Source organism: Octodon degus, unplaced genomic scaffold, assembly GCF_000260255.1.
Source record: "Octodon degus isolate 3935 unplaced genomic scaffold, OctDeg1.0 scaffold00285, whole genome shotgun sequence".
NCBI lineage: Eukaryota > Metazoa > Chordata > Mammalia > Rodentia > Octodontidae > Octodon > Octodon degus.
In genome coordinates this window covers 1,527,537-1,540,505 of record NW_004524861.1, presented here as the reverse complement: position 1 = coordinate 1,540,505, position 12,969 = coordinate 1,527,537, and the positions used below count along the sequence as shown (strand labels likewise).

The following is a 12,969-nucleotide window of genomic DNA, read 5'->3' as shown; positions in this document are numbered from 1 at the left end:
AATCTTCCTATCCCTTCATCCTAAAGATTTTCACACACATTTTCTTTCAATGCAAAATAAAAAACTGCATAATTGTGTTTCAGTGTTTGAAAGCTCACAAGAAAGACTGTTGGGTTTTTATTTCATGAAATTCTTTACCATCCTGAATTTGTTCCAGGAGACATGTTTTTCACTCTGGGCTTATTGATCTTATGGCAAACACTTTTTTTGTTTTTGTTTTTGTCTTAAGTAAAATGAATGACTAGATTCAGTCATCAATCCAGGAACCAGGTCTGACATAAACCTTGGTCTTTTGTACTGGACAATTTGGAAAGCTTTATAAATGTATTCATTTCTTTCCATTTCTTTGTGGCTTAAAAACCTTTGAGATTGTAACTGTGCTTGCTCGGGTGACTATCAGGTACAGTGTTCAAAGGTTTCCACTGTGTGGTTCATTTTCTCAGTTAATAGATTTAAACTTGGGAATAACTCACTGAGGATACCTTTCCCTTCAGTCACTTGAATGATTGTTAACACACAAGTAGCAGTTATTATAATAGCCCGTGGTGTAGAGGTTTGGATCCTAAAACTGATTTTTAAAAAGAGATGTGTCTGTGTAGTAAGATATTATACAACCATTAGAAACAATTATACAAATACATCTGTTTCCATGGAAAGGTGTTTGGGAATATTGCCATGGAAGGCAAGGTTCACAGTGGGCTTCTAAATACACATAGTTCTAGAGTAGGTTATTTTATTTGTGACAGGTTGAGATAGTGAACCTAGGGACTTGGCCTAGGCAAGTGCTCTATCATTGAGCTATTCCAGACCTTTTTTTTTTTTTTTTTTCCAGATGGGATCTCTATAAGTTCCGTGGGCTGGCCATGAACTTGCTATCCTTCTGCAGCAGCCTCCTAAGTAGCTGAGATTATAGGCACGTGCCACTCGACTTGGCTTGAAATGTTTTTGTGTGCTTGTTTTTGTTTGTTGAGGCAGGGAGGGTCTCTCTATGTAGTCCAGACTGACCTCTAACTCGGGAACCTTCCACAGCCTCCCAAGTGCTGGGATTACAGATATGGACTGCCACCCCGGCACATTGATTCTCTATGGTGTTGGAGCAGCATTCCACAGAAACCAAACTTCAAATTTTTTTATCTTAGACTAGTGCTGTGCAATACAGTACTTCCCTAGGATGCTGAATAGTGACAGAAAGTAGCAGCTCCTACTCAGCACCGTGGTCGAGAGGGAAAAGAACCAATTTCCTAGTGTGCTATGCTGCTAAGCTAGGATGTTTAGTAGGTTAGCTGGGTAGATGCATTGTTCCACTTAGGATATTTGGAAATATGAGTTTATCAGGATGTAACCCCACCATAAACCTAAGAATTTCAATATTCAAACTCTTTATTTGAAAAAAGACAGGACTATAGCCTATCCTTCCTTCTGTGCACAGAGGTTATTGGCCCATGTTGCTAAGAAAGACAGAGTGGAGTTGACCACAAGGATGACTTTATCTTGGGATTAGTGCTTCCTCTGTGTGTGTGTGTGTGTGTGTGTGTGTGTGTGTGTGTCCATGTGTGCATGTGCGCATAGGTTCCTTTTCTGCCTATGCTCTTAATCTGGACCAGCTTAGATACTTTGCTATCCAGTCACTGGACACATTCCTGCTGAGTTCCGTCTAGTTTCTGTGACATGTTTATATTAAATGAAAGGTTTCTGTGATACAGAAACTTGGTTTAAGTATACATTCTTACTGACTTCATGTCCATTGTTATCAAACCTTAATAATGTCTTTACTGTTTCCTTTGCCATCTTAGAATCAAGATAGCTGAACATTAAAACACTAATCAGGAAAATATTGGACCTGGACAGTGCTATGAGTCCTTTTTCTTAGATACTGTGATTGCCCAGGCCCTTTGACTAGCCCATGTGTGAGATAAGGTTATGGAGTTGGAGAGGGTAGATGGGTAGGATTTTGTGCCAGCTTGCGGCACCTACCTACAACATGCCTGGAGTGTGCTTCCTCTTCCCAGAAGGAGAACCCTACATTCCTTTCCCAGCCTTGGCTGAGTGAGAACACTCTTCCCATAGCACTGCTTTTTGTCCCTTTTGTCCCCCTGTACTTAGATTGGTGTGTGTGTGTGCTAATGTGCAGTCAAAGGAATCTGCTTAAGTATTTGTTATTGGCACCTAAGAGATGAGGCTGAGTTAATGAGTGTGAGAAATAGCTTTGGGATGTTTGTGTTTTGTCTGGGACTTATTAATCAGCCAGTAAAGATCACTGTTTTCTTTTGTATAGTTAACCTTCAGTTTGCAGCCCCATTTTTTTGTTTGTTTGGTTGGTTGTTTTTGTTGTTTTGTTTTTTGTTTTATTTTTGGTGACAGGGATTGAACTCAGGACCTTGCTTTTGCCAGTCAGGTGTTTAAGCCACTGAGCTATCTCCCTATGTAGCCCCATTTGTAAGAGTGTGCAAGGTTTTAGTTTAATTTTTGTATCTACCTATATTTAGTTATTTATCTATTTTATTTGATGCAGGGTCTTGCTTCGCAGCTCAGACTCAGTGATCCTCCTGTCTTAGCCTCCCCAGCACTGGGATTACAGGCCTGCACTACTATACCCAGTTTTGGTGACTAGCACAGCGTGCTCAGAGTTTCAGGGCCAGCATGGCATGCGGTACTGGGGAATCACACTTGGGTACTTGTACTTGCCAGGCAAACACTTAGACTGCCAAACTGTCTCCCCAGCCCCCAAGATTTTAGACAGGCTAACAAATCTTGCCCAAAGAGACACAGCTAGTATCAGAACTGACAAACTTCATCCTTGATGAAACACTGTATGTTCATTATTATTATTTTTCTATGCTATCATTGTTAGTTAAGAACATGTTGGATGAGAGTGCATTCCATGTTCTAGGAATTGTACCATGGAGTATAGGAGTGTATTTACCTGTATAGGCACAGAATAGTCTGTTAGGAAGGCTTTATTGGTAAGTGGACCAACCAAGGCATAGAGAGGTGAGTAACTAGCTATTCATTACATGTATGTAGCAAGTTCCATGTGAAAATTCAATCCAGGATTGAAGCCATTGCCTATATTTTTGTAATTTTATTTATTTTGGAACTGGATCTGTTGGAGGCACCATTCCAGAGGTAGTAATGGAATTGAAGAGCATGTATCTAAAGTAGGCAAGAAGGGCAAAGATTAAGCCTTCAGTAATAGCCTTAATAGAAGGGGTGGAGCAAGTCAAGATAAAAAGCAGTAGCCAGGTATGATAATGCCCACCTGTAATCCTAGCACTCAGGACGCTGAGACAGGAGGAGTTCCACAAGTTTAAAGCCAGCTTGGACTACTTAGTGACTTCAACGCCAACCTAAACTACATAGTGAGACCCTGTCTTAAGAAAAACAAGAAAAGAGCAGTAGCCCAGGAAAAAAGCAACTAGAGGTGGAAAGTTGGCTTGGAAGAGTGGTCTTCAGACAAGGAAAATACTGCAGGGCTGGTGGCGGGACTTTGGCTTCCAGGGCAGCCAGCAGTGTGAGAGTCCACAAAAGGCCTTGGGCTCACTGGAAGAGCATAAGTCATGCTTTCTAGTCTGTACCCATGCAGGTGGTGAATTAGATCATTAAGCTATTAGTATTAGTAAACTTCATAATTATCTTATAGAATTTACCCTAAAAATGTTCTAGAGCCCATTCTGTACTGTAGAAAGTTTGGCATTAAACATGACACTATTTAAAAAAAGCTTCCTTGCCAGCATGTATTTAAATGATGCTGTAAGCAGTGTGAGAAGACTCTGGTGCCTGCATGTGGCAAGGCCTGCTTGGCTGCGAGCAGCACGATGCAGTGGGCAGCAGGAGCAGAGTGGGCAGAGTATGCGAGTTGGATTGCCAGGGTCAGACCTCTGTTCCACCACGTCTTGCCTGGGTGGGCTCACACACATTATTGAGCCTTCTGGTGCAAGTATCCTTATTTCAAGACAGAAATCATATTCCTAATTACCTTTGTCTCTGTGAGGATTAAATAAATTCATCATGCTGAGTTGTGAGTCGGTGCTGATGAAGGTGCTAGAACAGGTGCCTGTGCTGTAAGAGGTTGGAGATAGCTGGTGTTATTGATATTACTTGCTAATGGCACAGACCACTCTCGTGGCACAGTAGCCATCATTTACCCAGTTTTTGCTCAGTTCATTTGTTGCAGAAGGATGCTATAAATTGTTCTTTGAAATTGTTATTCATATTTATTTGCATTTTCATAGTTTAACATTGATGCCAAAAAGAAAATTAAAACCTATCTCCCTGCAGGTTAATTTAAGTGATTACCTTGGCACCTACTTGTGCTCAAAGTTAAATTCAGTGCTTTTATATCAGACTTGGAATCAGTCCATACACCCTATTAGATTTGTGATTTATTTTCATCTAACTTGACACAAGAGAGCACACTTAAATTGTGAGACATAGCTCTCTTGCAAACATTGGCCATGTCACAGTGAGGTCTGCAGGGTCTCCAGACAGTACTGTTTAAAATGAGCTTTTTGTCAGTGACTAGGGTCGAGATTAATTTTCTTCCTGGAAATCTCATTTGTGTATTTATAGTCTAAATCTAATGCAGGAAGAGAAATTAGAAGACTAATTATGGAATTCTGTACCCTGAAAGTGTTTTTAGGGATGATCTAATTCACCACCTGCATTGGGTAGCTAAGAAAAATGAACCCAAAAGTGTCCAATGCCTGGCTAAAGCCAGCTAACAGAAGGTGAGGACCCAGTGTGTTACTCAGCTTCTGATCTGACTGCTCATGGAACAGCATGCCTCAAACAGGAATGGGTGTGAAGCAAGGCTGGGCATATAGCTCAGTGGCCGATGCTTGGCAGGCATGCACACTATCCTAAGGTTCAGTCCCCAGAACCGCAGAAACCAAGGGGCTGACAGAGATACAGCGTAAGTTAGTTTTTGTTCTCAGTCTTAGTAGAATCTGACTTTTTTTTTTTTTAATAGTGTCATGTTTAATGCCAAACTTTCTACAGTACAGAATGGGCTCTAGAACATTTTTAGGGTAAATTCTATAAGATAATTATGAAGTTTACTAATACTTTTTTATTTTAAATGGCGAATAACCTGTAGTCTACTGGAAAATTAAAGGTAAGATATGGTACCTCTTGCTAGAAGATGATAATTCATTAGTTTACATTTTTACATGTAGTTTAGGTTAATTAGGAATCTTTACAAATGGGTGTATTGAAGCTTTCATGTATGTATAACTTGGTTGAGCAGTTTTAATTAAATTAATTAATTTTAACACTGAGATTAATGAGACCTAGTCATGGTCCCTCCCAGATTGTAGATAATAAATACTACTTTGGCAATTAGGATGTACTTTGATGATATTTTGGAATCTCAAAGGTACTATAATAACACATACTCTCCAAATCTCAATTACACCCAATTTTATTAATTCACATTAAAAATTTTCCTTCTGTATATTCACTTAGAAATAACTTAAAGAGCCAGTGAAAATTGCTCAGCTCACTAAGCATCTGCTTAGACAAGTACAGGGACTGGGGTTCAATCCCCGGTGCTGCGTGCCACACTAGGCCCACCCCCGGGCACGCTGAGCCTACGACAGAGGATGTGCATGGTGACGCAGACCTGTAATCCCTCACCTAGGCTACAGTAGTGAGACTCTCACAAAAACAACAAAGTGGGGCTGAGGACATAGCTCGGTGGTCTAAGCGCCAGCCTGGCAAGCACAAGGACCTGTGTTGGATCCCTGGTACACATGCTGTTCTGGTTCTGGAACCCTGGGCATGCCATGCCAGCCACCAAAACCAGACAGCGCTGGGGAGGCTGAGATAGGAGAATTACTACTAGTCTTAGGTTCATCATGTGACCCTGTACCTAATAAATAAGTAAAAGTTTTTTTAAAAAAACAGAGTTTTTGTAGCCTGTTCTTCTAGCACAGGGCCCAGGTCATGCAGCACATTTTAGTGCCATGCCTGCCTTTGAATGTGGAGTGTTTCTGTAGCCTTGGTCCTGTGTGGCATTAGTATATTTGGTTTGCTCCTTCCTCATGCTGAGGGAGAGGCCTAGCACTTTTGGTCAGCAGCAACATCCGTGATGCTGTCCCAAGACACTGAATGGCATCAGACAGCATTGGAAGCTGCTCTGGCATCATGCAGGAAGCCTGGTTTCTCCACAGTATAGAACTCTAGTTTCCTTCTCCCTGGTAAATAATATACACTCTGTAAAAAGACATTGTAAGTTTCCTGTGTGTTTAGCATCTATTCATGATTCCTGTGGCCCTCTCTCTAGCTTTCATTTAGTCTCTGCTCTTTCCTATGAACAAGAGCCCTCTTTCCTGACCTCTATTTATCTTTCCATCTATAGAATTCTGCACTCTGTTTGTGTATCCTTCTATCTATTCGTCAGCATGGACTCTGCAATGTGTGTTTTTCCAAGAGTTTGTAGTTCACTGTTATACTTAGTGTTTCAGTGCCTAGCTTCTCCAGATCTGGGCACTCGTTCAAGCTGGCTTCCATTTTGTTGTGATAACCTCCTATCAGTTTTTCTGGTCAGTCTTCAGCACTTCCTTACTCTCTGATACACCATAGTTCTAGTCATCTTGTGCCTTTCTTGTTCCAACCATGGATTTAGTCATTCCTCCAAGGGATGTATTGTTTTTAGGGGGAAATTTTAGTAGAGACCTAGATCTGAGCGAGCACTAAGTGTGCTCATTATCACAGGAGTCTTGGTTTCTTGGCCCCTTCAGCTGGCAGAGCTAAAAAATGTGTGTGAACATACATGCAAATATGAATTATGTAGATATCACAGGCACACTCCCTAGGCTTCCATTTCCATCTACCCACTCTATTTTGGCTGGACCCTTCTGTAGCAAGAGCCTCAGCTCCCAGCAACGTCTATCTATCTATCTATCTATCTATCTATCTATCTATCTCTATCTATCTATCTATCTATCTATCTATTTTTTTAATATGTAGAATAAATACTAGTTTGCTGTCAAAAACATAAAACTACAGATATCCTCCATAATACTTTAATTTGATTCCCACCTCTCCTTTTATGAAGTAAAAGATATATAACTCTAAAGAGGACTTTTTATTACAACTGTGTTTACAATTTATTTATTTAAAATAAATTCTACCTATTGAGTATTAGGATTATAAGGGAACTTTATTTTTTGAATCATTTTCTAATACAGTGGTTTGTAGCTTTGACTCCCAGAACCAGTAGTTCTCAGTTGCTTCTCTCTTCCAACATAGCAGAGTTGGGTCTGGTGTCTTCAGTAACAGGGACTGCAGGCTGTAGGGGTAGGGGCATCATGGGGGTGGAGGTGCAGGCACGCTTGCTAGCACTCTTTGGGAATGCGCACCAGGGGTTAATGGGAGCATTAGACCCTCCCAGATGTGCCTGTGGTACAAAGACCAGTGACTGTGTAATAAGACAAACTACTGTATCAACTAAGCAAACTCAAAAATTCAATTTTTAGATTAGTACAAGTCAATATAAATACCACCACGTTAGTGTCTTGGTTTGCTGCTTCAGATGTGCTTGTCTTTATTTATGGTCTAGAAAGTGTCTGGATGAGCATTTGGTGGCTTAATGATATTCTCAGAAGCATATCTGAAAAATCACACAACTAGATGATTTATGCCGGTCTTGTATTCACCCCATCTAATAATGTATATGTTTGGCTTATAAGCCTTTAATCTGGATAAAGTAATGGCATGCCAGCTCTAACTTAGATAGCTGGAAGAGCTAAATGTACCTTGATGGGCAGTGTCATCATACAGCTGTATCTTTTCTCTTCACTACAGCCTTAATACAGATCCTGGCAGCTGCTGCAGCTGAGCGAGATGTGGCTTATTTTACCTTTGGGGACTCAGAATTGATGCGAGACATTTATAGCATGCACACTTTTCTCACTGAGAGGAAACTGACTGTTGGTAAGTAAGAAACAGTCCTGAAACTGGATATCTAGATGGATGGCCCACTTGTGGGAGAAGCACTTGCTGAATCTGGATGAATCACAGTGGCTTAGAAGGAATAAAGAAGTGACTTGGAGGGAGGAGAACAGAGCATGGAGGGGTAGCATTTGCAGCCTCTTTGTCTGCCAGCGTTTTATCTGTGATTTGAGTTTCAGTCTCTGAGAGTAAGACCAAGAAGCTAGAGTTACTATACTTTTTTACTTTTCTACATACAGAAACTACAGGGAGACTGGGGTATAATTCAGTGGTAGAGTGCATGCTTAATATGCGTGAGACCCAGGATTTAATATCCAACATCAAAAAGAAGGGAAAAAAGGGGAAAACCTAGGAAAATAATTGCAACGTACTCCAAGCTGAGGATGTATTTATCAGACAGACATGTACACTGCTTGTGCAGCGTGATTACTGCCTCAGGAGCCGTGTAAATACCTAGGGTTTCCATGTGCTCCTAAGATAGCATGGATGAGAGCTGGGGATATAGCTTAGTGGTAGAATACTTGCCTAGCATGTGCAAGGACCTAGGTTCATTCCCTAGCATTGCAAAAAAAAAAAAAGAAAAACACAGATCATATAGCCTGTGTCTAGCCTGCTGTGTTGTGAGTTAGGTAGCTTCTTTAAGTGGATGCTAGGAAAACTTTCTGGGTATACAGAATCCAAATCTGAGCATATATGCTTGAATTAAGATAAAACTGGAATGTTCTTTTGAAGTTTTTTCCTATCTACATACTATAGTGTGCAAATTATTCTGGCCTTTTCCTCCCTAGGAGAAGTATATAAGCTATTGCTACGATACTACAATGAAGAATGCAGAAACTGTTCCACCCCAGGGCCGGATGTCAAGCTTTACCCTTTCATATACCATGCTGTTGAGTCCTATGCAGAGACTGCTGACCAGCCAGGGCAGAGGACAGCGACCTGAGGGGCTGAGTAACTTAAGCTCCCCCCCCCCCACTGCTCCTAGACATCGTGTTTAAATAATATGGTGTAGCATGTGGACTCACTTAAATTAATATCAATGTGAATACAAACCATATTTGTAGTCAAAGATGCAATCCCATCTATACATATGCAATGGTCAATTTGTAAATCTGGGCCACTTCCATCATGACATGTAAGCTTATTTATGTGCTTCCCATTTTCTTTCAGTTCTTCCTGTTTTTTTTATTTTTTTCTTTTGCCCATCAGCTTTCTTGTGAAACCCTGTAAAAGGTGCTCAGCAGATTCTTCATGCCTGTATATTGTACTAATTATTTCTGCAGTTATTAGCAAATGCCAATGAGCCCAGGAAGAAGCTGAAATCAGGTGTCTCTGTTGTAGGGTTTGCATCAGGTTTGTGAGCCTGTCAACTCCATTTCTTGTTTAGGCTCCATGTTTAAATTTTTGAATTTCAAAAACTAAGAATTAGTGGGTTTTGGATGTTGTATAATACAAATATCCTAAGTTAAAAGTTTTTATTTATTTAAGACAAATTGATTTCCAGAAGTTACTGTGCAACACCAACTTCATCTATAATGGTTTATCTATCCTGTTTCCCCTGATGAACTTTTATGGACATTGAGCTGGGGATATAGCTCAGTGTCACATGCCTGCCTAGCAAACGTGAGGTCCTGAGTTTGATTCCCAGTACTAAAGAAAGTTTTTTTAATAAATCTTCATTAATAAATCTCAGAAGCTCCCATATCACCTATACTTTACATATATCTATACATATTTGCTCTTTAAAAGTGTCTAAGTGGAAGCTTATAAAGTCTAAATAAAACTGGGCTTGGGGGAAATGAATAGGTTTAGACTTTATTAGGGCTCTTTAAAGTATTTTTCACACTACATTCATTTATAATTGACAACAAACATAAGTAGTAGTGTCTCTGGAAGGTTAAACCGAGTGTCAAAGCCAATCATCAAAGCACTTATTTAGATTTTCAGACTAGTTCAAAGCCACACTGTTGAAATTCTTGTTCATGGTCAGCTGTCAAGAAAAGCCAGTGGAGGTCAGATCCTGCAGCATTGGCAGGAAGAAAATAGGCCCTGGGCAGATGTCTGTAACCCTTGACGTTTGTATAGGAATTCAAAGGATAATGGGATTTAGCATCTGAAGGCAGCCACTTGTCATTGACAGAGTTCTTACCACAGTAACTAAGATTTTAATCATCTCCCAAATTCAGAGGAATCTGGCTTTATTTCTGCTGATACTAAAATGTCTTTCCTGGTTATATTCATTTTGTTTCTCCATCCTGTACTGTGCTCTCCTGGGCAATCCCAGGACTAAGTGAACAGTGTTTCCTGAGCAGGGTCAGCTGATTACTCTGTAGCGAAACCATAGATCCAGACTAGGTACCACCCAGTCCACCGTAGCTGGGCCTAGAAGCTGAACCCCCGCTCCTGGCACCGTGCCATCTACCAGCTGCCTTTGTGGTGGAGACTCTTACTAGCTGTGTGTCCTAGCACTGGGCAGCTTAATCACATGGAACATAAAGAGTGCTCTTGTCGAGTTCTTGAGAAGGGAGGGTAATGGGGAGAATGCTATTACTTTCTCCTAACAGCCCTCTGCAGCATAATTATAATGATAATAATTAGAATTCATATCATGAGATATTTAACAGCACTTTCTTGTTCTCTTCCACATAGGGCTTATTATTTTACTTCATATTGTTTACTCCTTGTTTTATTAATCTACCAAGTTTAGGAATCTTAGATTTATTTGTTCTTTAATCTGCCAAGTTTAGAAATGTAGATTTTCTTATAGTTGTGTTTTTATGATACTGAGGATTGAGCCCAGGACTTCAGTACCTACTCAGTAAGCACTCTATAACTGAGCAATATCCGAGACTGTTTCATTTTGACGTAAGATCTCACAAGGTTTCCTACACTAACCTCAAGCTTGCAATCCTCCTGTCTCATCCTCCCAAGTAGCAGGTGTGTGTTACCATTCCTAGCTACCAATCTTGGGTTTTTAATGCAGCTTATTTTCAGTTTCTGTGTGACTCTGTCGGGAGTAAAATAACAGAAAAAGAGCAATGTTGAGTAATGCAAAGGACATGAGGTTTCTAAATCAGGCAGATCACAGTTAATATTTTAACCTTATCTAAATAAAGTGGATCTTTGACTTAAACAGCTAAAAAACAAACTAATAGCACCTACTAGGAAATAAAATATAAAACAGTAAACACAGAGTCTGGCATAGAATTGGTGTTCAATAAATGTCAAAAATATCATTGACCCAGGAGCACTTATGGGACACCTACTCTGTATTAGCTGCTATGCTGTTTACTCCATGTTTTATTTTGTTTTGTTTTCTTTTTTTCAGAAGGTTTTTTTGTTTTGTTTTGTTTTGTTTTTGATGGCTCAGGATGCACAAGTCTGGCAAGGTTAAGGTTCTGGGGATTGAACCACAGCATCCTGAGCCTGACTGTTTTATGTAAGCAGTCACTTAAACAACTGAGCTAATAGGCAGGCTCCCTTTTTTTTTTCTTTTTTTAATGGTAGCAAAGCTTTAGTAAAGGTAAGAAAAGAAACATGCTCTGTAGGGTGAGTTGGGCTAAGTAAAAGTCGAAAAAGAAGTACTCTACATCCTGCAATAATAGACCAGACCATCCATTCAAGAGAACACAGTAGCCTGCTCCAGGTACTCTGTCCCATTTTTCCAGGGAACTAACAGATGCCTAGAGAATACCTGGGACATAATGCCAGTTTGGCCTGCAGGATCTCATTGTGAAAGCATCTGGCATCAGTAGGAATCAGTCAAACAAAGGCCCTAACTCCCTCATTCTCTACCAAGTTCCTGGTACAGATTAAGTATCTCTTACCTGAAATACTTGGGGTGAGATTTTTGGACTTCATATTTTTATTTACCTGTTTATGATGAGATTTCTTTGGAGCGTGACCCAAGTCGGAACAGAATGTTCATTTATGTTCCTATGCTTTATTCACATAGCCAAAGGTAACTTTGCACAATCTTTTTAGTGTGCTTACATCCTAACAAGGGCTTGTCACCTGACATCCTTTGTGGGATTTCCTACTTGTGGCATCAAGTCAATGCTCAATAAGTTTCAGAATTTGGGAAATTTCAGGCTTTGGGATTTTCAGATGACGGATGTTTAACCTGTGTGGTAATTCTTCATTTTGAGTTATCAGTAGTATACATTCAGTCACAACTGGGAAAGTTGCCTCTGTCCTCACTGGCTGCCATGACATTTAGGGCAAGCAGAACCAGCTTAAAGGAAGAGGTCACCAGGCCTTGTGACTGCTCTAGCAGGTGCTTCTCTTGAGTATATACTGTTCTGGAAACCAAATTTCAGCCAAGCTGTTCTACCACAGAAGGTACTGGAGCAACGAGTTGGTTGGTTCACATTTCTTCAGAAATCTTCAGTGGGTAAAGAAGAAGCTGCGTAATTCTCCCATTTGTTCTCAGTCCATGTGGCTGCATGTTCCTATTTTTTTTTCCTGATGTAAGGAAAACCTCGATCTGGTATGTCTAATTAAAGAAAAGTAAAAAATGAGAGCAACTACGCATGCTTGTCTCAAGCCCATGGATGTGGGCCATTCCTTTGAAAGGAGGTAAAGTTCCAGCCACTGCAGGAATAGTCGGCGTACTAGCTCTTCACTTTTTGAAGAGAAAAGGCATTCCAGTATGATGTGTGGTAGCGTAAGCTGCTTGTATCCACTATTCTCTGTCACCAAGTCCTGCCCACATGAATCTACTGACTGAACCTTCGTGTGCAAAGGAAAAATGCTTCCCAGACAAGCCAACAGAACTGTATATGTTTATCTAGTAATTCATTTCATTTCTCCTGTTTATGTTAAATGTAAAGTTAATGTGTCATGATGATTCTGGAATTGGGACAATAGGGAGAGGTCTATGCTGATGTTTACATGATTTTTGTAAAAAGACAATAAAGAAATTCTGATCCCCTTGTAGTATTTTTTTTTTCTCAAATACCACTTTTTCATTTGAGCTTTTGTATATATGATCTCAGCTTTTTTCTCAAACATAAG

The 12,969-nt window shown here is 40.2% G+C and overlaps 1 protein-coding gene across 2 annotated transcripts in view; it reads left to right on the top strand.

Moving 5' to 3' along the window:
- Parg (poly(ADP-ribose) glycohydrolase) overlaps positions 1-11,422 on the top strand; it is a 124,562-nt gene extending 113,140 nt beyond the window's left edge. Inside the window, exons 17-18 of one of the 2 annotated variants that reach the window (XM_004646971.3) lie at positions 7,807-7,935; positions 8,742-11,422. In XM_004646971.3, the coding sequence (XP_004647028.1) occupies positions 7,807-7,935; positions 8,742-8,896 (284 nt within the window). In that variant the 3' untranslated portion in view covers positions 8,897-11,422. The remainder of the gene's footprint in view (positions 1-7,806; positions 7,936-8,741) is intronic. The other variant, XM_023707240.1, reaches the window with a different exon arrangement.
- The last annotated feature ends 1,547 nt before the right edge of the window (positions 11,423-12,969 follow it).